This window comes from Entelurus aequoreus, linkage group LG01 (assembly GCF_033978785.1).
Source record: "Entelurus aequoreus isolate RoL-2023_Sb linkage group LG01, RoL_Eaeq_v1.1, whole genome shotgun sequence".
Classification (NCBI taxonomy): domain Eukaryota; kingdom Metazoa; phylum Chordata; class Actinopteri; order Syngnathiformes; family Syngnathidae; genus Entelurus; species Entelurus aequoreus.
The window spans coordinates 46847958-46875086 of NC_084731.1; the positions used below are offsets into that span (position 1 = coordinate 46847958).

General features: G+C 43.6%; 1 protein-coding gene across 8 annotated transcripts in view; it reads right to left on the bottom strand.

The window, feature by feature from the left end:
• Positions 1–27129, bottom strand: part of slc25a34 (solute carrier family 25 member 34) — a 54599-nt gene that overhangs the window by 19174 nt on the left and 8296 nt on the right. For 7 of the 8 annotated variants that reach the window (XM_062053144.1, XM_062053127.1, XM_062053163.1 and 4 more), the window contains one exon: positions 26996–27064. In XM_062053144.1, coding sequence (XP_061909128.1) covers positions 26996–27064 — 69 coding nt within the window. The remainder of the gene's footprint in view (positions 1–26995; positions 27065–27129) is intronic. The other variant, XM_062053135.1, reaches the window with a different exon arrangement.

Below are 27129 nucleotides of genomic sequence, written 5' to 3' on the forward strand. Positions count from 1 at the left end.
GTCACGCTATTTGATTAAAAGCAGCCTCAGCTCCCGGCAGGCCACCCAGAACCAGTAAACACCAGGCTGATCTGGCATCTATTCTGGAGTGCTACCACGACCTCGCTGAGGTTTTCAGTAAGGAACGTGCCCAATCCCTTCCACCTCATAGACCATACGACTGCGCCATCGAGCTGCTGCTGAAGGAATACATCACGGAGTTACTGGCATCCGGAATTATCACCCCGTCTATATCTCCTGTGGCGGCAGGATTTTTCTTCGTAACCAAGAAGGATGGGTCATTGAGACCATGTATAGAATACCGACAGCTCAATAACATCACTATCAAGAACAAATACCGGCTACCCCTGGTCAACGCCTCTTTTGAGCCCCTGGCCCCCGCTACCATTTTCACCAAGCTGGACCTCCGCAACGCTTACCATCTGGTCCGGATCAAGAAGGGTGATGAGTGGAAGACTGCCTTCAATACTCACCTAGGGCACTACGAGTATAAGGTTATGCCCTTCGGCCTGACCAACGCTCCTGCTGTTTTTCAGACTTTGGTCAACGACATCCTCCGCGACATGCTGGACCAGTTTGTCGTGGTCTACCTGGATGACATCCTCATCTTTTCACGCAACCCACAGGAGCACCAGCAGCATGTTCGCCTCGTTCTTCAACGGCTTCTGGAGAACCGACTTTTTGTCAAGGCGGAAAAATTTTGTTTTCCACGCTTCTTTGGTGGACTTTCTGGGATTCATCGTAGAGAAGGGCCATGTCAGGGCCGATCCCGAGAAGGTCAAAGCTGTGGTGGACTGGCCACAACCCGCATCCAGGACGGAACTCAGGAGATTCTTGGGATTCGCTGGGTTCTACAGGAGATTCATTCCTAACTTCAGTCAGATCGCCGCACTCCTCAACACTCTCACCTCGTCCAAAGTAAACTTTGTGTGGTTCCTCGAGGGCGACAGAGCCTTCAGAGGACTCAAGACCAGTTTTGTCTCTGCGCCCGTCCTCGTCCACCCTGACAGGGACTGTCCTTTTTTGGTCGAACTGGACGCTTCGGATTCGGGGATTGGTGCCATCCTCTCTCAGCGTTCTAAAATTGATAATCTGCTTCACCGTTGTGCATTTTTCTCCAGGCGACTCTCTCCAGCTGAATTGAACTACGATGCTGGTAACAGAGAGCTGTTAGCTGTCCATGAGGCGTTATCGGAATGGAGACACTGGTTAGAAGGAGCTAAGCACCAGTTCCAGATACTGAAGGATCACAGTAACCTTCTCACCATCCGGTTTGCTTGGAAGATCAACAACAGACAGGCAAGATGGCAGCAATTTTTTTCTCATTTCGACTACGTACTATCTTACAGACCGGGATCCAAGAATGAGAAGGCGGACACACTTTCTAGAGTGCACATGGCTGAGACCACTTGCCCTTCTACCACTGAAACCATCCTTCCTCCGACTCGTATTGTGGGGATGGTATCCTGGAAAGTGGAGGATCTGGTGAAAAGCGCCCTTCATTCTCGTCCAGGACCTTAGGGCGGACCGCCTGGCAAGTTGTTCGTTCACCGCGAACTTCGATCCCAGGTCCTGGATTGGGCGCATTCCAGCCTGTTTTCCTGCCATCCGGAGTTCCAAGGAACTCTATCCTTCGTTCGAAGACGGTTTTGGTGGCCATCCATGGCATCTGACACACGTGAGTTCATTGCTGCTTGTATCGCTTGTGTTCGCAGTAAGCCATCGCACCGACCTTCAGCTGTCTTCCTACGGCCATTGCCGATTCCTACTCGTCCGTGGTCGCATATTGCTCTGGACTTCGTTACGGGGTTTCCAGTCTCATAAGGTAACAACACCATACTTACCATTGTCGACCGATTCTCCAAGGCAGCCCATTTCGTACCGCTGCGCAAGCTGCCTTCCTCCTCCGAGACGGCAGACCTCCTCACCTTGCACGTTGTCAAACAACACGGGATTCCTATGGACATCGTGTATGACCGAGGGCCCCAGATTACCTCTAAGGTATGGAGAGCATTCTGCAAGGGGATCGGGGCCTCTGTCAGCCTCACGTCCGGATATCACCCCCAAAGCAACGGGCAGGCCGAGAGGGCCAACCAGAGCCTGGAGACCATGCTTCGCTGTGTTGCACAACGCCAGCCCACTTCCTGGAGCAAGTTTATCCCTTGGGTGGACTACTCCTACAACGCCATGAAGAGCTCGCCACCGGTATGTCTCCCTTCGAATGTTCTTTGGGCTATCAACCCCCCATGTTTCCTCAGCAGGGACTAGAAATTGCGGTACCCTCAACTAGGGCCCACATCAGGAGGTGTCAGAGGGTGTGGAGAGCCTGTACGGCACTGGTGAGGGCATCAGAAAGAATGTGCTGCAGCGCCAACAAGCATCGCATCCCGGTCCCTTCCTATCAGCCGGGACAACTGGTGATGTTGCTCGCCAAGGACCTCAGCCTCCAGGTACCATCCAAGAAGTTAGCCCCTTGTTTTGTTGGTCCCTACCCCATCATTTCTATAATCAACCCTGCATCTGTTAAATTGGCTCTCCCACACTCGGTCAAACGACATCCTGTGGTCCACGTCTCCCAAATATAACCGGTGGCGGAGAGCGCTCTGTCCCCTTCTACCCCTCCCCCGTCCCCTCCTAGGTTCCTGGAAAACGGCGACCCGGTTTGGACGGTAAAGGAGATCCTCAGGGTCCGTCGACAGGGTAGGGGGCTGGTGTACCTGGTCGACTGGGAGGGATACGAACCGGAGGACAGATCTTGGGTGCCGGCCTCCTACCTTGCCGACCCCTCTCTTCTTGAGGACACTCGTCGGGTGCCTCACCTAAGGAGGGGGGTACTGTCACGGTGGGGTCTCGAACCCACAATTCTCCTGCAGCAAGAACCACCAACACTCAGGCTGGCAGTATGCCAGGACACGCCCCCGCACGTGCCGGGCGCTTCACGCCCACGCAACGCCGCAGCTGCAGACTATCGGCTATCCGCGCACCTGGAAATAATCAGGGAGACAGCTTAAAGACCAGTCGACCCTTGGAACCAACGCCGGAACGTCGTTAACTCATCACAGTAAGCATTTATGTCTCTGGCTTCCCTCCTGTTGTCCTCGCACTCTTTCTCCTCGTCCTCCTTGTTCCCTCGTCTCATGTTCCTTGTTTCTCCCGCAGTACCCGTCTTGTCCCGTGTGCTCGAGCTCTGTGCCTCGACCTCCCTCCGGACTTTGGATTGCTTTCCTCGATCCTTGACCCTCGCCTGGACACGGACCTTGTCGCTTTTCTCCTGCCCTCGAGCACCTGCCTGCTTACGGACACCCTTTTTGCCTCGCCCTCTTGGACTGCCGAAAGATTCATCCATCACGCACGTACATCGTCCGGTATTATTTACATGGTTAAGATCACACATAGTCCTGCAACAAACACAGAGTAGCATACACCTCCCACTCACTCATCAAAGGTTACAATTAACCCAGTAACCTGAGTTTCTTCGTGGTGTCGTCTCCTTCCACACCTCACGTATATAACAAAAAACAGCCTAGTGTTTCCGTCATATTATCTTTGAATGGCATTTTGCAGTAGAGTCCGAAAAATAACAACCACCCTCTTGTGTAGAAGATCTTTGACTAGCACTTTTGCAGTATGCACTTAAAAGCAGGCGACCCCTCCTGTCATATTGAGGATCTTTGACTAACGTTTTTGCAGTAGATTCCTAAAAAGAGTTAAGTAAGCAATCTTCTTATCCAGAAGATTTTTGTCTAACATTTCCTCTTCATATGACATAAGGGCACTTATGTCATATGAAGGATATTTGCCTAGCATTCTTGCATTAGATACCTAAAAACAGAAAAGTGCTCATCTTATTTTGAAGATCTTTGACTAACATTTTTGCAGTAGGCCTTAATAAGCAGCAGAGCACTTCCGTCAAATAGAGAATATATAAATCACGCCTCTTATATAGAAGGGTAAGCACTTTTGTAGGAGTCACTTAAAAACAACAGACCACTTTTGTCATATAGAGGATGTCTGATTTATCTTCCTGAGGTAAATTCTTAAAAGCATCAAATTACTCCTCTCACATTAAAGGCTTTTGGCGAGTGCTTTTGCAGTATGCACTTAAAAGTGCTTTTGCAGTATGCACTTAAAAACAGCAGCTCAAGCTAGTTATAGATCATTGACAAGATTCTTTAGGGTAAGTCTTTAAAAAGAGCCTACCGTATAGTCTCACAGTTGTATAGTCTTTCAATGATATTCCCAAAAAACAGCAAAACACTCCTCTTATAAAGACAATGTTTTACCAACATTTTTGCAGTAAGCCTTTAAAAACAGCAGAGTGCTCCATTTATACAATGGATCTTTGACTAGTGTTCTTGCAGTAAAACAGCAAATCACTGCTCTTGCATAGAAGAGTTTTTAAAAAAAAAGTTAAAGTACCCATGATTGTCACACACACTAGGTGTGGCGAAATTATCCTCTGCATTTGACCCATCAACCTTGATCACCCCTGATCACCCCCTGGGAGGTGAGGAGGCAGTGAGCAGCAGCGGTGGCCGCGCCCAGGAATATTTTTTTGGTGATTTAACCCCCAATTCCAACCCTTGATGCTGAGTGTCAAGCAGGGAAGGAATGGGTCCCATTTTTATAGTCTTTGGTATGACTCGGCCGGGGATTGAACTCACGACCTACCGATCTCAGGACGGACACTCCAACCACACGGCCACTGAGCTTTCGCCATATGCACTTAGCTACTCACTCTTGTCATATATTTAAATCATCTTGTAGAGTAGGCCCTTAAAGACAGCAGCAAGCTTCCGTCATATGCAAACCCCGTTTCCATATGAGTTGGGAAATTGTGTTACATGTAAATATAAACGGAATACAATGATTTGCAAATCCGTTTAAACCCATATTCAATTGAATGCACTACAAAGACAAGATATTTGATGTTCAAACTCATAAACTTTATTTTTTTTTTGCAAATAATAATTAACTTAGAATTTCATGGCTGCAACACGTGCCAAAGTAGTTGGGAAAGGGCATGATCACCACTGTGTTACATGGCCTTTCCTTTTAACAACACTCAGTAAACGTTTGGGAACTGAGGAGACACATTTTTTAAGCTTCTCAGGTGGAATTCTTTCCCATTCTTGCTTGATGTACAGTTTAAGTTGTTCAACAGTCTGGGGGTCTCCGTTGTGGTATTTTAGGCTTCATAATGCGCCACACATTTTCAATGGGAGACAGGCATGGACTACAGGCAGGCCAGTCTAGTACCCGCACTCTTTTACTATGAAGCCACGTTGATGTAACACGTGGCTTGGCATTGTCTTGCTGAAATAAGCAGGGGCGTCCATGGTAACGTTGCTTGGATGGCAACATATGTTGCTCCAAAACCTGTATGTACCTTTCAGCATTAATGGCGCCTTCACAGATGTGTAAGTTACCCATGTCTTGGGCACTAATACACCCCCATACCATCACAGATGCTGGCTTTTTAACTTTGCGCCTATAACAATCCGGATGGTTCTTTTCCTCTTTGGTCCGGAGGACACAACGTCCACAGTTTCCAAAAACAATTTGAAATGTGGACTCGTCAGACCACAGAACACTTTTCCACTTTGTATCAGTCCATCTTAGATGAGCTCAGGCCCAGCGAAGCCGACGGCGTTCCTGGGTGTTGTTGATAAACGGTTTTCGCCTTGCATAGGAGAGTTTTAACTTGCACTTACAGATGTAGCGACCAACTGTAGTTACTGACAGTGGGTTTCTGAAGTGTTCCTGAGCCCATGTGGTGATATCCTTTACACACTGGTGTCGCTTGTTGATTCAGTACAGCCTGAGGGATCGAAGGTCACGGGCTTAGCTGCTTCCATGCAGTGATTTCTCTAGATTCTCTGAACCCTTTGATGATATTACGGACCGTAGATGGTGAAATCCCTAAATTCCTTGCAATAGCTGGTTGAGAAAGGTTTTTCTTAAACTGGTCAACAATTTGCTCACGCATTTGTTGACAAAGTGGTGACCCTTGCCCCATCCTTGTTTGTGAATGACTGAGCATTTCATGGAATCTACTTTTATACCCAATCATGGCACCCACCTGTTCCCAATTTGCCTGTTCAACTGTGGGATGTTACAAATAAATGTTGATGAACATTCCTCAACTTTATCAACATTTATTGCCACCTTTCCCAACTTCTTTGTCACGTGTTGCTGGCATCAAATTCTAAAGTAAATGATTATTTGCAAAAAAATGTTTTTATCAGTTTGAACATCAAATATGTTGTCTTTGTAGCATATTCAACTAAATATGGGTTGAAAATGATTTGCAAATCATTGTATTCCGTTTATATTTACATCTAACACAATTTCCCAACTCATATGGAAACGGGGTTTGTAGAAGATCTTTGACTCGTGTTCTTGCAGAAGATTTACTAAAAACTGCAAAGCACTCCTTTTATTTAAAATAATTTTGACCAGTGCTTTTGCAGTATGAATGTGAAAACATGAGACGAGCCTCTAGTTATATAGAGGATCTTTGATTAACGTTTTCGTAGTACATTCCTAAAAACAGCAAAGCACTCTCTATAGAAGATTTTTGACTAACATTTTTGCAATACGCACTTAAGTTAAAGTTAAAGTACCAATGATTGTCACACACACACCAGGTGTGGTGAAATTTGTCCTCTGCATTTGACCCATCCCCTTGTTCACCCCCTGGGAGGTGAGGGGAGCAGTGGGCTGCAGCGGTGCCGCGCCCGGGAATCATTTTTGGTGATTTAACCCCCAATTCCAACCCTTGATGCTGAGTGCCAAGCAGGGAGGTAATGGGTCCCATTTTTATAGTCTTTGGTATGACTCGGCCTATATACGGCACAGCGCTTTCATCATATGAAGGATCTTTGACCAGTGTTCTTGCTGTACATTCCTAAAAACAGCAAAGCAATCATTTCATATAGAAGGATTTTGACTAGCACTTTTGCAGCATATCCTTAAAAACAGCAACTCACTCTTGTCATATACATAGGATCATTAACACAATTTTATTGAAAATAGGTCTTTAAAAAGAGCATAGCTTTCGGTCATGCACTAGTAAAGTATTGTGTACAGAGAGAAATACTAGTATAAATACAGTAGTAGTGTAGTGTGTACATAAAGCTATAGTAGTAGTGTATTGTGTACATAAAGTTATAGTAGTAGTGTATTGTGTAAATAGAGATATAGTAGTAATGTATTGTGTACAGAGAAAAATACCAGTCTGGATATAGTAGTAGTGTTTTTGTACATAAATTGTGTTTCCGGGTGCTCTTACACCCGTGAAGAGCTACTGAACATCAGATCCACCATCCCTATGGACTTGTTACCGGTCATCTTAGCGTCAGCTGCGGATTTGGTCCATTCTGCGATCAAAAGAGGGAAACCGCATCGACGAGGAAAGAGAGCGGGCGCACTTGTCCGTCTTCGCGGACGGGGATTACGCACGCCTCTACCAGGCATCTTCCTCTCCAACGTCCGCTCACTTGCCAACAAGATGGACGAGCTAGCGTTGCTGATGAGAAGGAAGAAGGACTTCTCCTCATCATGTGTGTTGTGTTTCACAGAGACTTGGCTGAGCGCAAGTGTCCCGGACAGCGCGCTTCAACTGGAGGGCTTTCATCTCCTCCGCGCGGACCGAGACGCGGCGCTCTCTGGCAAAAAAAGAGGCGGGGGACTATGCTTCTTTATCAACAATAGCTGGTGCACAGACGTGACTGTCATTTTTAGACACTGTTCTTCTTCTCTGGAATATTTCTTCATCCACTGTAAGCCCTTTTACTCACCGCGTGAGATTGTTTCATTCATTCTCGTGGCTGTTTACATCCCGCCCGGCGCGGACGTGCGTGACGCTCAGCGCGCGCTCGCAGGACAGATCTTACATGTGGAACGGTCTTTTCCTGACTCTCTTGTTATCGTGCTTGGTGACTTTAACAAGGGAAATTTGAGCCAGGAATTACCAAAGTATAGACAGTTTATTAAATGCCCGACCAGAGAGGAGAACACGCTGGATCACTGCTACACTACACTGAGCAAGGCTTTTCATGCAGTCCCGCACGCTGCTCTTGGACTATCAGATCACGTGATGGTGCACTTAATCCCTTCATACAGACAGAGACTGAAACTGGCTAAACCTGTTATGAGGAACATTAAGTGTTTCACCGCCGAGTCTGTGGACGAGTTGCGTGCTTGCTGGGAAACGACAGACTGGGAGGAAATTGGAGCGGCCACGAACAATCTGGACGAGTATACGGACACTGTGACCTCATACATACAGTTCAATGAGGCGCGCATCATTCCAACGCGCACCAGGGTTTGTTATAACAACGACAAGCCCTGGTTCACACCCAAGCTCCGACAGCTGCGCAAGAAGAAGGAGGCTGCGTGGAGAAGCGGGGACCGAAGTACATACAGAGAAGCGAAGTACCACTTCACCAGGGAAGTGGAGAAAGCTAAATCTGTGTCCTCTAACCGTCTACAGGAACAGTTCCGCTCCAATGATTCTGCGGCAGTTTGGAGAGGTCTAAGGGCCCTTACGAACTATAAGCCCAAAACCCCCCAGGTCCTGAATGACCGGACTCTCGCTCAGGGCCTCAACACACATTACTGTCGTCATGAACGGCCTTCAGCTCATCAAAGCCATGCTCCCCCCACCATCACCCTCCCCACCAATACCGGCACATCATTAAAGGAGTTAAAGGACTCAAAGGACTCCAAAAACATCATAAGACTGTAAAGACCCTCTCCATCAAAGAAGAGGATGTACGCCGGCAGTTCTTGAAGCTGAATACGCGGAAGGCCCCCGGGCCGGATGGTGTCTCCCCCTCCACTCTCAGACACTGTGCGGACCAGCTGGCTCCTGTCTTCACCGACATTTTTAACACCTCTCTGGAGCTATGCCGCGTGCCGTCCTGCTTTAAGACCTCTACCATTGTCCCTGTCCCCAAGAAAGCACGGATCACAGGACTAAATGACTACAGGCCGGTCGCGCTGACGTCTGTGGTCATGAAGTCCTTTGAGCGCTTGGTTCTGCCCCACCTCAAGGACATCACCGCCCCCCTCCTGGACCCACTGCAGTTCGCCTACAGAGCCAACAGGTCTGTGGATGATGCAGTGAACCTGGCCCTCCACTTCATCCTGGAGCATCTGGACTCCCCAGGAACCTACGCTAGGATCGTGTTTGTGGACTTCAGCTCTGCCTTCAACACCATCCTCCCTGGACTGCTACGAGACAAGCTCTACCAGCTCAGCGTGCCCGACTCCCTCTGCAGTTGGATTAATAACTTCCTGACAGACCGAAGACAGCACGTACGGCTGGGGAAGATTGTCTCGGACAGTCGAACCACAAACACTGGTACTCCTCAGGGCTGTGTACTCTCCCCCTGGCTCTTCTTCCTGTATACAAACTGCTGCACCTCCAGTCACCAATCCGTAGAACTGCTCAAGTTTGCGGATGACACTACCCTCATCGGGCTCATCTCGAATGGCGATGAGTCCGCCTACAGGAGAGAGGTGGACCGGCTGACGTCCTGGTGCAGCCTCAACAACCTGGAGCTGAACGCCCAGAAAACAGTGGAGATGATCATGGACTTCAGGAAAGTCACAGCCCCACCATCCCCCCTCACCCTGATTGACTCTCCCACCCCCGTCCCCATTGTGGACTCCTTCCGTTTCTTGGGCACCACCATCACCCAGGACCTCAAGTGGGAGCTGACCATCAGCTCCCTCATCAAGAAGGCCCAGCAGAGGATGTACTTCCTGCGGCAGCTGAGGAAACTTAAGGTGCCGACAGAGATGCTGGTGCAGTTTTACTCAGCCATCATAGAGTCCATCCTGACCTCCTCCATCACAGTGTGGTTCCCCGGAGCCACAGTCCAGGTTAAGAATAGACTGCAGCGCATCGTACGTGCTGCTAAGAAGGTGATTGGCTGCATGCTCCCATCCCTCCAGGACTTGTTGTCCTCCAGGACCGGGAGGCGTGTGGGTCGGATCACAGCTGACTCTTCTCACCCTGGACACACACTATTCTCCCCTCTCCCCTCAGGCAGGAGACTACGCTCCATCCAGACCCACACCTCCCGCCACCTGAACAGTTTTTTCCACTCGGCCATCAGGCACATGAACAATAACTCCTAACAGCAGCTCCTTGAATTCATTGAATCCCTTCTAAGTCTATCTGATAGCTCAGTCACAGCTTTTTTTATACCAAATATGTGTTATATGTGTTTTATGTCGCACGTTTGCACCAAGAAAAATTCCTAGTTTGTGGACCCGTTCTCAAACAATGGCAATAAAACTATTCTGATTCTGATTCTGATTCTAGTGTATTGTGTAAGGAGTTAAATATTGGTATATATATAGTAGTAGTGTATTGTGTACAGAGATACTGTAAATACTAGTATAGATATACTAGTAGTGTATAGTGTACATAATAGTAGTGTATTGTGTATACTAGTAGTGTATTGTGTACATCAGGAGTCCCCAAACTACAGCGTCCAAAATCAGGCCCGCCGCGGGAGGACCCAAGTATATAAAAAATATATATATATTAAAAAATTTTAAAAAATTCTGTCTTTTCTTATCCACTTTGTACCGCTTGCTACTCACGGTGTCTCCTAGCCGCTCAGGCAAATCATATTGTCTAAAAATGCATTTTATATATATATATATATATATATATATATATATATATATATATATATATATATATATATATATATATATATATATATATATACAGCCCGGCCAAATTGTTTTAACCCAATGCGGCCCCCGAGTCAAAAAGTTTGGGGACCCCTGGTGTACATAGAGATACAGTTTAATAGTAGTATACTGTGCACATAGATATACTAACAGAGTATTGTGTACAGAGAGAAATACTGGTATATATATAATAGTAGTGTAGTGTGTACATAAAGCTATAGTAGTAGTGTATTGTGTACATATAGATATAGTAGTAATGTATTGTGTACAGAGTGAAATACTGGTAAAGATATAGTAGTAGTGGATTGTGCACAGAGATACTGTAAAGACTAGTATAGACATACTAGTAGTGTATCATGTACATAGTAGTAGTGTAGTGTGTACAATTTAGATATAGTGTTGGGGAATGTGTACATATAGATATAGTAGTAGTGTGTTGTGTACAGAGTGAAATACTAGTATAGATATAGTAGTAGTGTATTGTGTACAGATAGATGTTGTAGTAGTAGTCTATCGTGTACAGAGAGAAATACTAGTATAGATATAGTAATAGTGTATTGTGTACATATATATATACTAGTAGTGTATTGTGTACAGAGACATACTAGTAGTGTATTGTGTACATATATATACAGTTTAATAGTAGAATATTGTGTACATAGATATACTAATAGTGTATTGTGTACAGAGAGAAATACTAGTATAAATATAATAGTAGTGTAGTGTGTACATAAAGCTATAGTAGTAGTGTATTGTGTACACGTAGATATAGTAGTAATGTATTGTGTACAGAGATACTGTAAAGACTAGTATAGACATACTAGCAGTGTATTGTGTACATAGCAGTAGTGTAGTGTGTACAATTTAGATATAGTGTTGGGGAATGTGTACATATATATATAGTAGTAGTAGTGTATTGTGTACAAGGTGAAATACTAGTATAGATATAGTAGTAGTGTATTGTGTACATAAAGATATAGTGGTAGTCTATCGTGTACAGGGAGAAATACAAGTATAAACGAAGTAGTAGTGTATTGTGTACAGATAGACATACTAGTACAGATATAATAGTAGTGTAGTGTGTACATAAAGCTATAGTAGTAGTGTATTGTGTACAGATACTGTAAATACTAGTATAGACATACTAGTAGCAGAGGTGGGACCAAGTCATTGCTTTGCAAGTCACAAGTAAGTCTCAAGTCTTTGCCCTCAAGTCTCGAGTCAAGTCCCGAGTCAAGACAGGCAAGTCTCGAGTCAAGTCCAAAGTCAAGACTGGAAAGTCTCAAGTCAAGTCCCAAGTCCTGCATTTTGAGTTTCGAGTCCTTTCAAGTCCTTTTAACCACAGACCAATATATTTACACATATTGTGTATGCTTTTAAAACGCTGTATTTATTTATTATAACAAGTGCATTTGAGATTGCAATAGTGCTGACATTGCACTTCATAATAGCACTATTAACCAGTCATTTTAAACATTTAACTCATTCCTTTACAGAATAAACACATTTGAAAAAACAAGTGCAACTGTACTTATTTGTACAAAAGTGTTAACATTGTATTTCCATGGCATATTGTATTGTAACTAGTTCCACAGCAGTTTCTATCCTGTTCTTACCTTATCTCATTGATCTCATCTCATACTGTATGTGTGTTTATGTGTGCGTACACATGAAAAACATAACAAATACATGAGCAAAACAATGAACAGAGTTGTACTTTTTAGATGTCAGGGCCCTATGCATTATGTACACATATTCTTAATATAGTATACATTTTAACTGACCTTTATTTGACTATGTTTGTCTTTTGGTAGGTGGCTAAAATACGCGGTGCTGCTGACCGCTGTCTAACGTTAAGTTACTGTGTGTGATACATTGACTAACGTAACGTTATGAATAGGTACCTCATGCAACCCTGCTTAAAACAAATCACTTGACAAAAAGTATGAATAAGGTAGCAAACTGCAGTGGACGCAACAGATTGCCGTGTTTGCAATGACGTTATAACCACAGACATCTTATAAGTAGACGCAGCATTGGCTGCTGTGATGCGAGAAATTCGTCTGCCATCTTGAAGTGGTGATGAGGAGCCGGCGAGCAGCCTAAACTAACAGTTGACAGGTAGGAAACAAAGATGCCGAGCTGGTGTTCAGCGTTTTTCTACTCAAATGAGCGGACTGTTGAAAATAGGAATCGGGGGATTACTTTTCACAAGTAAGATTTAACATTAACGTACTATTGGTTGTATTTTATGAAAAGAATATTACCACAGAGTTGAGAAGGAGCAAAGATCTTCAATATTTGTATGTGAAAATCACAAATAAATCTTCTGGGGGAGGATGACCCCCTACAGGGGTTTGGTTTACAAACTTTCAGCCCCACCTAAAACTAAATTCACCAGCCGCCACTGATGATGATGCATTCTCATTTTAGGCAAAATATAAGACAATACTTTCTTAACAGTATAATTGTAACCAGGAATAAGTCTTCAAGTAACAATATTCAAATACTAACATTGCTGGGTAAAACAGAATTTGGTTTTATTCTGAATCCAATGAAACAGATTGGTGGTTTTAGCTGATATAAAGACTTTCAGGTGTTTATATACCGGTATGTCTATGTTTAAGTACTTGGCAGACGCTTTTATCCAAAGCGACATACATAAAAAATACATATATAACAATCACTGTAAACATGATAATTTAAGGGAAGAATGTAATACAAAATATCAATACAAAGTGTCAAGACAGAATAAACTCTCTGCTGCTGCAGCAACAGAGATACGGTCTATAAGATATATAGATATCTAATGTATTCATACATTGTTTATGTAGCATGTATATATAACCTAATCATATTGTTTCTTCAACTTAAAAATAGCTGACCGTTTTTTCCCCTTCTCTGGGATTATATTCCCAGTTTTGATCTCGGACGTCTGGTCACTTATAAATAAATGATAAATGGGTTATACTTGTATAGCGCTTTTCTACCTTCAAGGTACTCAAAGCGCTTTGACAGTATTTCCACATTCACCCATTCACACACACATTCACACACTGATGGAGGGAGCTGCCATGCAAGGCGCTACCAGCATCCATCAGGAGCAAGGGTGAAGTGTCTTGCCCAAGGACACAACGGATGTGACTAGGATTGTAGAAGGTGGGGATTGAACCCCAGTAACCAGCAACCCTCCGATTGCTGGCACGGCCACTCTACCAACTTTGCCAATCAGAGACTTATAGCATATAATAATATTCTATTAATGTTAAGCAAACTATGAATAATAAAACACGCCAAAACATGTGTCCGTTATCATAGCTACACGTATGACAAAAAAGCATGTGAAAATCAGTGGTATTCAGTGAGGTAAAATGAATTAAATGCGCTGACAGTTCATTGCTCCTGCCAAATGAATTGCACTGAGTGGAGCGGATCACCACTCCAAGATGGCGGCCCCGCGTCTCGTCTGCGCCAGTAGGCAGTAGCGCTCGATGCTGCGTCTACTTATAAGATGTCTATGGTTATAACGTTAGCAGTGAGTTTACAGCCTCACTGATTTAACTACACAGCAAATAAAAGTCACGTTACTTAGCCAATAAACGTTATCTTACATTCAAAACTTACCCTTCTTTGTGCAACTTCAAATGTCGAACGAAGTTGGAAGTTGTTGCATCTCCGTCTGTAATATTCCACCTGCGTGATTTGCATACGGCAATTCGTTTTTTGTTGACCAAGTCGTAGTTTTTATACCCGAAGGAAAACCAACTTTGGCATAATTGTTTCTCACTGCTGCGTTGTTTGACAACTCTTCTTCATTGGTTGTCCTGCAATTTGATTGGATGAATGCTGTGTGATGAAAACATCCTAGATCTAATCTGATTGGCTGTTGTACTGAGAGCACACACGCTGACAGGAACAACACGCTGATAGACACAGACGAAGAAAATGAAAAACACGGAGCGCTCCCAAATAACTTTTTAAGCTTTGGGTTTTGGGGAAAGTAGCAAGTCATGTCAAGTCAAAAGGCTCAAGTCCAAGTGAAGTCACAAGTCATTAATGTTAAAGTCTAAGTCGAGTTGCAAGTCTCTTTACATTTTGTCAAGTCAAGTCTAAAGTCATCAAATTCATGACTCGAGTCTGACTCGAGTCCACACCTCTGACTAGTAGTGTATTGTGTAGTAGTGTAGTAGTAGTAGTAGTAGTAGTAATAGTGTGTATGTTATTTATAGTGTTGGGGAATGTGTACATACTGTATAGATATAGTAGTAGTGTATCGTGTACAGGGTGAAATACTAATATAGATATAGTAGTAGTGTATTGTGTACATATAGATATAGTAGTAGTGTATTGTGTACATATAGATATAGTAGTAGTCTATCGTGTACAGAGAGAAATACAAGTATAGACGAAGTAGTAGTGTATTGTGTACAGATACATGTAGTAGTAGTGTATTGTGTACAGATAGATGTAGTAGCATAGGTGGATTAATGACCGGGCCTACCGGGCCCAGGCCCAGGGGGCCACAGGCCCCAAGGGGCCAGGCCAACTTGGCCCCGCGGCCGCGACCCAAGCAAAACTACTTTTGCAAAAATAATAATCTTAAGCCCCAAGGGGCCAGGCCAACTTGGCCCCGCGGCCATGATCCATAGAGGGTAAGAGGCCCCAAGGGGCCAGGTCAACTTGGCCCCGCGGCTGCGACCCACAGAGGGCCAGAGGCCCCAAGGGGCCAGGCCAACATGGCCCCGCGGCCATGATCCATAGACGGTCAGAGGCCCCAAGGGGCCAGGCCAACTTGGCCCCGCGGCCACGATCCATAGAGGGTCAGAGGCCCCAGGGGGCCAGGTCAACTTGGCCCCGCGGCCACGATCCATAGACGGTCAGAGGCCCCAAGGGGCCAGGCCAACTTGGCCCCGCGGCCACGACCCACAGAAGGCCAGAGGCCCCAAAGGGCCAGGCCAACTTGGCCCCGCGGCCGCGAGCCACAGAAGGCCAGAGGCCCCAAGGGGCCAGGTCAACTTGGCCCCGCGGCCACGATCCATAGAGGGTAAGAGGCCCCAAGGGGCCAGGTCAACTTGGCCCCGCGGCCGCGACCCACAGAGGGCCTGAGGTCCTAAGGGGTCAGGCCAACTTGGCCCCGCGGCCATGATCCATAGAGGGCCAGAGGCCCCGAGGGGTCAGGCCAACTTGGCCCCGATCCATAGAGGGTCAGAGGCCCCAAGGGGCCAGGCCAACTTGGCCCCGCGGCCACGACCCACAGAGGCCCCAAGGGGCCAGGCAAAATTGGCCCCGCGGCCATGATCCACAGAGGGCCAGAGGCTCTCAATCATTATTATCAAAGCTAATTCTCAAATTGGATGGATCACACAACCTCACTCACATATTCTTTATCAATTATTAAAGGTTGTTTCTGAATTTTGATCACAGAACTTAATGCAAATATTCTTGATTGATTGACAAAGCTCATTCTCAAATTTTGATTACACAACCTTACTCTGACAAATTATCATTATCAAAAAGCTCTATCTCGAATTTGGATCACAGAATCTCACTCAAGTATTCTTAGCTGTGCCCCTCCCCCATCAAGTCTTTCATAAACCGGTCTGTTCTTTTAGAATCTCCTCATTTGGTATTTTGAACTCGTGAGAGACTGCTCAAAATTTGGTTTCCTTTCCCTCAGTTCAGACTCAGAGATAATTTGAAATCATTCAACAAGAAGTTTAACGCGCGCACACACACACACACACACACTTGAGTTGAGCATTACTTGGAAATTCTTATATTTTCCATTTTGCTGTTATTATCAGCATCTTCCCATTTTGTCCTTTTCTTTCGAGAAAGTTTACAGTCTGACATTTGTCACTGCTGTCAGTTAATAACTTTTTGGTCTTTGACCCATTTTGTCATTTTCTCGATTCGATCGTCACTGACCACTCTCTCCTGTCTGGCAGACATCGTTGCTGCCATCATAGCTAGCAAGCTGCCTGCAGCGGGTCATCCCTATGTTCCCCGTCCCTATGTTACCCGGGTCCTATGTTCCCCTCTACCGGGGAACTAAGGACCCTTTTTAAAAAAAAGGGTTCTATGTTCCCCGCTGCGGGGAACGTACAACACTTTTTCCAGAAAAGGGTTCTATGTTCCCCGCTGCTTCCAATGCGCGACTAAGTAAGACGCACGCAGACACGCATGACAGAGACGCGTTTAAGTTGTCGAAGGAAGGAAGTTCGCGTTTGAGTTGCTCTATCTGCTGCCGCACGCCCTGTGACAGGTTAGGTTTAGGGATGGTTTTGGTCAGGGCACAATTTCGCCAAAAAAGTGCTCCACAACGCCCTGTGACAGGTTAGGTTTAGGGATAGTTTTGGTCAGGGCACAATTTCGCCAAAAAAAAGTGCTCCACAACGCCCTGTGACAGGTTAGGTTTAGGGATGGTTTTGGTCAGGGCACAATTTCGCAATTTCGCCAGATACAATGCAGGGAACATAGGACCCTTTTTTAGAAAAAGGGTCCTAAGTTCCCCGGTCGCATACAAAGACCCAGGAACAACCGGGGAACATAGGACCCGGGGAACATAGGCACGCTCCCGCCTGCAGATAGCAACATTTTGGTGTCCTTTGGGAAAATATTTAGAAAGAAGACAAAAGTACACACAGTTGTACAACTATTATCTTTATGATCTTTTTTTTGTTAGTTTCTCTGTTACTGTGTGTGGCCAATTAAGCGACTTTTGGCCATACATGGCTGGTGACATTTAGCGACTTTCTGGTTGATGTTAAGATTAATAATAGCAACAGTTCTCTTCATCTTAATGCAATTTATTGTGTCTGTCTCTCCACATTTTGCCATTAGGTACTTTGAGCTCTTGTTGGTCAGTCACTCTAAGGTACATTGTTGCTGCCATCATAGCTAGCAAGCTGCCTGCAGATAGCGACATTTTGGTGTCCTTTGAGAAATATTAAGAAAGAAGACAAAAGTACAAGACATTGTACGATTACTATCTTTTTAAAATTATTTGTTTCACTGTGTGATTGACCGACTTTGCCGCTAGATTTCGCGTCTTTTGGCCATACCTGGCTAGCGACTAAAAACATCATTTAGCGACTTTTTGGTTGTGAAGATAAGTGGTAAAAGCAGATCTTCCTGTTGGTCTTCCCACATTTTGCCATTTGGTACTTTGCACTCTTCTTGGTCACTCCAAGGCATTTGTCCCTGCCTTCAGCTAGTCACTTGGCTCTTTTGGAATATATTTCACTGTAATTGGCTCTCTCTCTCTCTTTCTCCTCAGTACAAATCAGCCTGTTCCCTTGCCATTCATCACTGACCACTCTGCTCTCCTGTCTGTCAGACATTATTGCTGCTTGCAGATAGCTTGGGGTCCTTAGAGAAAATATCAGAAGAGAAAAGTACACAATTATCTTAATTATCTTTTTTATTCAGTCAGTCCTTCAGTGAGTCCCAGTGTGTTGGCGATTAAGCAACGTTGGCATTCAATTAGCGACTTTTGGCCATACATGGCTGGCGACTCAAAAAACTAGAAAAAAAGTACAAAAAGTTGTACAATTAATATCTTTATTATCCTTAATTCCCCTGAATCCTAGAGTGTGTTGCAATTAAGCAACTTTGCTGCTAGGTTTAGCGACTCTTGTTTTGGGCATACCTGGCTAGCGACTACAAACATTATTCAGCAACTTTTTGGCTGTTAAGATTAACGTTAATAAATTAAATCCTAATACAATTTATTGTGTTGGTCTCGCCATCTTGCTATTAGGTACTTTGAATTCTTGTTGGTCTCTGCTAAGGTATCTGGCTGTTGTCTTTGCCTTCAGTTAGTCACTTGGCTCTGGAATATATTTAACTGTACTTGGCTCTCTCTTTCTCCTCAGTACAAATCAGTCTGTTCCCTTGCCATTTAGACATTTTCTTGATTGGATCATCACTGACCACTCTGCTCTCCTGCTGTCTATCAGACATTGTTGCTCCCATCATAGCTAGCAAGCTGCCTTGGTGTCCTTTGTGAAAATATTTAGATAGAAGACTAAAGTGCACAAAGGTGTACAATTATTATCTTTTCAAAATATTTGTTTCACTGTCAATGTGATTGACCGACTTTGCCGCTAGATTTCGCGTCTTTTGGCCATACCTGGCTAGCGACTGAAAACATCATTTAGCAACTTTTTGGTTGTGAAGATAAGAGGTAAAAGCAGATCTGCCTGTTGGTCTTTCCACATTTTGCCATTTGGTACTTTGCACTCTTGTTGGTCACTCCAAGGCATTTGTCCCTGCCTTCAGCTAGTCACTTGGCTCTTTTGGAATATATTTCACTGTAATTGGCTCTCTCTCTCTTTCTCCTCAGTACAAATCAGTCTGTTCCCTTGCCATTTAGACATTTTCTTGATTCGATCATCACTGACCACTCTGCTCTCCTGCTGTCTATCAGACGAATCAGTTGATTCTCTGCTCTCAATTGTCTATGCTAGTAAGCTGTTATTCTCTGCTTTGGAGTGTTGATGCTGGGTTGCTAGTTTTCTAAATCACCTCACACACTTGAAGGAAGCAGCACCGATCATAAACACACAAACAAACTCACACACACACACACACACACACACACACACACACACACACACACACACACACACATAGTTGGTTTATCTGTTGTGATAGGCAAAGAGCCAATGTGCAAAGAAAGAAGGGAAATATGGATCATAAACGTTTAAGTGGAGGAGCTAGAAAAAAAATTCAGCAAGAAAAGAAAAAAAAGGAATCAGTTTTACTTGAGAGTGTTCCAAATATCTCCAGCTTCTTCAGTACAAAGACATCTGCTGAAAGCAATTCTATAAATGCTACTGCAAATTCAGCTAAGGTTAGCAATGCACCTGAGCTAGCATGTAGCTCCCAAGATCCTGAGACCACTACAAGTGTAGACACTGAACCAAATGCTTCTGATGCTTATGATTCAACCAATTCAGCAGTAGCCAGTTGCTCGGATGAATGTGAGGTCACTGCACCTCTGGACAGCATAGAAAATGAGCTGAATCTTTCTTCAACACCATCTACAGTGACAACTCTACCTAGTGATCCCGCTAAATGGGCTGAGACCCTCACTGAGTCAATGAAGGAAGTTCTTATTCAAAGAGGTGCAAAATCATTTCACAACCGTCACAGCCATTATCCAGCTTCTGTGAGGAACAGTGGGCTAGGAGGCAAAACCCGATGCCTAAACAATGAACATTTTACTTCACACTTGCCCAATGGACAACGAGTACAAAGAGAGTGGCTGATGTACTCTCCCTCTACTGGTAATGTTTACTGCTTTGCATGCAAACTGTTTTCCCCAAAAACGCATTCTTTTGTGACAGGCTATTGTGATTGGAAACACTCAGAAAGATTTGGTGAACATGAGCGAAGTGCTGAGCACATAACCTGCATGCAAGCAGTCTTGAACCGCGCCAAAGGTGCCACAGTTGATGCAGACCTGTTCAAACAGTTTCAGGCAGAGAGCAGCTATTGGAGGCAGGTGTTACAAAGAGTTGTTGCAGTCATTAAATTCCTTGCAGAAAGGGGCCTTGCATTTAGGGGTAAAAATGAATCGTTAGGGTCTCCTCTCAATGGGAACTACCTTGGTATTCTGGAGGTCCTGGCTGAATTTGATCCCTTTCTAAAGGATCACATCAGAAAGTTTGGGCAGATGGGTCGAGGTAATACCTCATATCTGTCCTCCACCATTTGTGAGGAATTCATTGAATTGATGGGTGCAAAAACCAAACAGGCTATAGCAGATGAACTGCAAGCAAGCAAATACTACTCTATCATTGTGGATTCAACCCCAGATTTATCTCATGTGGACCAATTGACATTCATATTCCGTTTTGTTAGCAAAGAGGGCAGTGTTGTTGAACGCTTTGTGGGTTTTGAGCCCATTACTAGCCATACAGGTGAAAGTTTGGCTAACTGTGTCATGTCTGTGTTGGAAAATCTAGGGTTAGAGCTGTCAAATTGCAGGGGGCAGGCTTATGATAATGCCAGCAACATGTCAGGGAGGTATAATGGGTTGCAGGCTCACTTAAAGAAAAGCAACCCATTAATACACTATATTCCATGTGCAGCTCACTCTTTGAATTTGGTGGGAGTCAACAGCATTGACAGATGTGGAAATGAAGTCTCTAAGTATTTTGACTTGATTCAGTCTATTTACAACTTCACAACTGCATCCACACACCGATGGGACAGGGTATTTGGCAATTCCAACATAGATCTCACACTTAAAGCTTTATCCAACACGCGTTGGAGTTGCCGTGCAGAATCTACCAAAGCACTGTGGCAGAACTACAGTAAAATAAAAGCAGCACTACAGGTTATTTCCACTGATGACACAGAGAAACGAGACACACGAACTGAAGCTGACAGTCTAGTGCGGAAGCTGGATTCACTTGAGATGGCCTTCATGGCAGGCTTTTGGGACACTGTTCTGTCCAGATTTCAGGCCACAAGTCTGCAACTTCAAAAAGCAGACATGGACCTTGGTACAGCAGTTAGATTGCTGGAATCTCTGCGCACCTTTGTTCTCTCCCAAAGAGATCTATTTGATCATTTTGAGCAGAAAGCCTTAAACATGTTGGGTGGCACCCCATCTTACAGGGCTGAACGGACGAGGAAACGTAAAAAGTTTGCTGATGAATCAGCATCCCCAGATGTTGTGCTTGAGGGAAGGCAACTGTTTCAAATAGAGACATTTATTGCCTCTGTTGATCAACTGAGTTCAAGCCTTAATCACCGTCTGGAGGCCTACAAACATCTGAACAATTTGTTCAGTGTCCTTTTCTCTTTGGATACAGAGTCCAATGCTTCAGTCCTTCACAAGGCCAAGATTCTCACTGAATCATACCCATCTGACCTCAATGAAAGTCTTGGACAGGAGCTTATACAGTTCAAATCTTTTATACAGCTCAACAACACTGATGAGGAGAGGACCCCTTCAGGACTGCTCAAAACAATAATACATTTTGGACTACAGCCTACGTTTCCTAATACATACATTGCGCTACAGATTTTTCTCACTCTACCGGTCAGTAACTGTGAGGGAGAACGCTCATTCTCTCTTTTGTCAAGAGTAAAAAATGAGCTGCGCACAAGAATGACTCAGAAAAGATTAAATGCGTTATCTCTAATGGCAATTGAGAGTGAGCTGACAAGAGAGTTGGACTTCAATGATGTGGTGGATGATTTTGCAAAATTGAAAGCACGAAAGAAACCCCTTGCTTAAAGGTGCACTGTGTAAGATTTTTAGGTTATTTCCAGAATTCACCCATTCACTAATGTTAGGCTACCTGTTTTCATGAATACTTACCACCACCATTAAATTCTAAGTATCCATTATGACTTGGAGAATTGCACTTTTGCCATTTCTGGGAAGTGTCACCTGGATTGTGAAGATAGGATTGACTTTAGGCAGAAGCTTGGTGCTTTCTCTGGCAAACTGAACCTCAAGCTTCATTCTCTGCAGCTTTGCATTCTTGTGCAGACTTTCATCCACAAGGAACTTTTCAACTTCCCCACTATCGTGAAGGGGCCATCAAAAGATTTCAGTGTGTCCAGCATGTCTAGTCTCTTACTCTCCTTTCTTTGAGCCATCTCTTGTTTCTCATCTGCCCTACTCTCGAATTTTGCCTTCATGAATTTACTCCAGTTGAGTTCAACCTCCCTTTTTGCTTGTGCTGCTGCCTTGAAACCTCTGAAGCTCCTGGCTCTTCTGTAAAATTATTGACCTATTGACTGCGTTCAGTGTGCCCAACTTCTTCAGTTTGTAGTCCACCTTGCCACATTGTCTCTCCATCCCAATGTTGTGCACAGGGGTGCCATCAATGTTACTAGCCTGTTCACTGACAGGGTCCATTGGGAAGGTCTCCTCATCCATCCTCTGCCTGGCCAGGACAGTCTTCAGATGGGGCAGCATGAGATCTGTCAGCTGCTTCACTTCATCCAAGTATTCGGCAGCCACGTCTGACACTGAGTTCAGGACATGTCCAGTGCCTGTCCAGCCACTATAGCATTCTTGGAAATGGGCTATCTTGACCTGCATGCAGCCCTTGTACCATGAACTGGCCTACACCTTTCTTTGTGGTGCTCTCCGATGCATGTTATCATTTTACCTTTCTCCTTCTCCTCAAGCTTAACCACAAATAGATACAGACTTTGAGCCTCAATTTGCTGCACAGCTGCCGTTATGCCAATGTGTTTTCCTAAGATATTATTTTATTTTTAATGATAGAAGGGAGGAAAAGGGGGCAAAAATCATGTCCGATTTAGTTTTTTGGGTGGGTTGGGGGGTTTATTTCATGATAGCTACCAACTTCCAATACATAATATCTCTCAAATGACCCAATGCACCATCACTGAAGTGGGCGTAATCATTTTCAAAAATGTTTATTTTTAGGCCATTTATCCCCTCCCCCTGTGTCTGTGTGAAACCTGTGCTTGTCAGTGTCTGTGTGGTATACCTAATAGTGTGTGTGCAGTATGTGCACTCTTCTGTACAGTACAGTGTGCATGTCTGTTCACAGTATACAGTATTTCTTGCATAGTGCGTGCGTGTGTGTGCGCCCACACGCGCGGGGGGTTGAGGGGCCAAGACCATGTCAGGCCCAGGGGGCCAAAATTTCTTAATCCGCCCCTGTGTAGTAGTAGTGTATTTTGTAACACAGAGACATACTAGTAGTGTATTGTGTACATATAGATACAGTTCAATAGTAGTATATTGTGTACATAGATATACTAATAGTGTATTGAGAAATACTAGTATAGATATAATAGTACTGTAGTGTGTACATAAAGCTATTGTAGTAGCGTATTGTGTACATATAGATATAGTAGTAATTAGGGGTGTGGGAAAAAATCGATTCGAATTCGAATCGCGATTCTCACGTTGTGCGATTCAGAATCGACTCTCATTTTTTTTAAATCGATTTTTTTTTTAAAATGTATTTCTTTATTTTATTTTTTTATTTTTTATTTTTTTTAAATCAATCCAACAAAACAATACACAGCAATGCCATAACAATACAATCCAATTCCAAAACCAAACCTAACCCAGCAACACTCAGAAATGCAATAAACAGAGCAATTGAGAGAAGACACAAACACGACACAGAACAAACCAAAAGTAGTGAACCAAAAATGAATTATTATCAACAACAGTATCAATATTAGTTACAATTTCAACATAGCAGTGATTAAAAATCCCTCATTGACATTATCATTGGACATTTATTTAAAAAAAATTAAAAAAGAACAATAGTGTCACAGTGGCTTACACTTGCATCGCATCTCATAAGCTTGACAACACACTGTGTCCAATATTTTAAGAAAGATAAAATAAGTCATATTTTTGGTTCATTTAATAGTTAAAACAAATTTACAATATTGCAATCAGTTGATAAAACATTGTCCTTTACAATTATAAAAGCTTTTTACAAAAATCTACTACTCTGCTTGCATGTCAGCAGACTGGGGTAGATCCTGCTGAAATCCTATGTATCGAATGAATAGAGAATTGTTTTGAATCGGAAAAATATAGTTTTTGAATCGAAAAAAATCGATTTTGAATCTAATCATGACCCAAGAATCGATATTGAATCGAATCGTGCGACACCCAAAGATTCGCAGCCCTAGTAGTAATGTATTGTGTACATATAGATATAGTAGTTGTGTACTGTGACATATAGATATAGTAGTAATGTATTGAGTACATATTGATATAGTAGTTGTGTACTGTGACATATAGATATAGTAGTAATGTATTGAGTACATATTGATATAGTAGTTGTGTACTGTGTACATATAGATATAGTAGTAGTGTATTGTGTACATATAGATATAGTAGTGTATTGTGTACATATAGATATAGTAGTAGTGTAGTGTGTACATATAGATATAGTAGTAGTGTATTGTGTACATATAGATATAGTAGTAGTGACGTTAAAGTGCATCCGGCAGTGGAGTAAGGCTGAAACGACGCGTCGACGTCATCGGTTACGTAAATACGTCGACGCCGTTTTTGTGCGTCCACGCGTCGCATATTTACGTCACACTACCGTCATGGCGAAGCGCAAAGCAGACGATCAAAGAAGACGATGCGAGCGGTGCGAGCGAGGGGGGAAAAGCATGCCAAAAGTGGTCAAAAGTGTGAGAGTATTTCAATAAACGGCCTAATAATGTTGTTGTATGCACACTGTGTCGAGCGTAAATGGCCTATCACAGCAGCACAACGCTATGAACGAACATTTGAAAAGAAAACCATCAACTAGTCAATCGTCCGCGCGAGCATACGTTGTCATCGTTACACAAAAACATGAATGTGTCATTTGTATCTGCTAGGGGTGTAACGGTACGTGTTTTGTATTGACTGTTTCGGTACGGGGCTTTCGGTTCGGTACGGGGGTGTACCGAACGAGTTTCTAAGCTAAAGCTAAAGTCTTAACAAGCTGCTTTGCTCCGTCTGCCTCTGTCTCAGCACGCAGCATTGTCCCACCCACACAACCATCTGATTGGTACACACAAAGCATTATCAGCCAATCAGCAGTGCGTATTCAGAGCGCATGTAGTCAGCGCTTCAGCGTGGAGCAGATAGGTGTTTAGCAGGTGAGCATCAGGCAGCGGACTCTCCCCAAATGATAATAAACACCTCCCAGTCAACTACTAGTAACATCACTATGAGCCCGTTGACCTTCTAGAAACTTAAACTGCAGCTCAGCTCACTCGCAGTCCTGGCTTGAGGTGAAGGCTACCGGTAATTAGCTCTCAGTTCCAGCCATCGACCCCTTCTGAGCGCCTATTTTCAGCTGCTGGGAATATTGTAAACAAGAAAAGAAGCAAAGCAAGTAGACATGCTAACCTTTCTTCATTACAACTGTTAGTCACTCACTGGAATGAGTAGAATTGGTTATTGTGTACTGTGTTGGACTGGATGTTTATTTTGCACATTTTAAAAGCAATACTTAATGTTTACAGTGCTCCAGAATATTTAGATTGGCACTTTTTTGTATTGGATGTTTATCTTTATTTTTGCACATTTTAGCAAATAAGCAATACTTTCACTTTTGTTGAAATGTTTACACTGTTGTTACAGAATATTTAGTTTTGCACTTTTTTGTATTGGATGTTTATCTTTATTTTTGCACATTTTAAAGCAAAATAAGCAATACTTTTACTTTTGAAATGCTTATACTATTGCAGAATATTAAGATTTGCACTGGATGTTGACTTTTATATTTGCACATTAAAAAGCAAATAAGCTACTTTTAATTTTGTTAAATGTTAAAAGTTTTAAATGTTTACATTGTTACAGAATATTTAGTCATGTTGTTGTCAATGTTGACTGAGTGGCCATACTTCTTTTTTTTTGTAAATAAAAGCTATGCCTTTTGAAAAAACGGGCCTACATTTATTTTTTCATCTTCATTTTGAATAAAAAAATAATCGGTAAAAGGAAAAATAATCTATAGATTAATCGAAAAAAAAATCTATAGATTAACCGATTAATCGAAAAAAATAATCTATAGATTAATCGATAGAAAAATAATCGTTAGCTGCAGCCTTACAGTGGAGGCTCCTCTATGGGGTCTTGGGGCACTAGGAGGTTAACCCCTTTACTACTGTTACCCCTAGAACCTGACTGCCCCCTAGCCAGGGATACGGTGAAGACCTCAACGGCGGAGCAGGCGGTAGATTTAAGAACTACCACAACGGCTGGGATGGCGGCCGAAGGCTGCAGCAAAAAGGGTCCCCGGTCGTCTTGGACTCCATGCCACTGGACCCTGACCCGATTCTGTCAAGGATCGTGTGGTGACTGTCTGTGCACCAGTCTCCCCACGTAAAACAAAGTCACGCACAGGCATCCTCCATAAAGGGATACACCCCTACCAGGAGGATCGTCATACTCGTTCGAGTGACCGCCGATGAGGAGTAGTGTATTGTGTACATATATAGTAGTAGTGTATCGTGTACAGAGTAAAATACTAGTATAGATATAGTAGCCGTGTATTGTGTACAGAGAGAAGTAAGTGTAGAGACATACTACAAGTGTATTGTGTATATAGCAGTAGTGTAGTGTGTACATATAGATATAGTAGTAGTGTATTGAGTACATATTCATATACTAGTAGTGTAGTGTGTACAGAGAGACATACTAGAAGTGTATTGTGTACATAGTAGTAGTGTATTGAGTACATATAGATATAGTAGTATGTGTGTGTGTATTGCATAGTAATTAGTGTGTTGTTCCTACCAGATGGTTATGCTGATGGCCGACTGCAATTGCTTCCACTGTTTGAGCCTGCAGGTGCGTCTTCACCTTCCAAAGACAAAACATCAAAAAATGTGCACATAAGAGGTAGAAAAATAAGCGGGCGGGAAAACAAC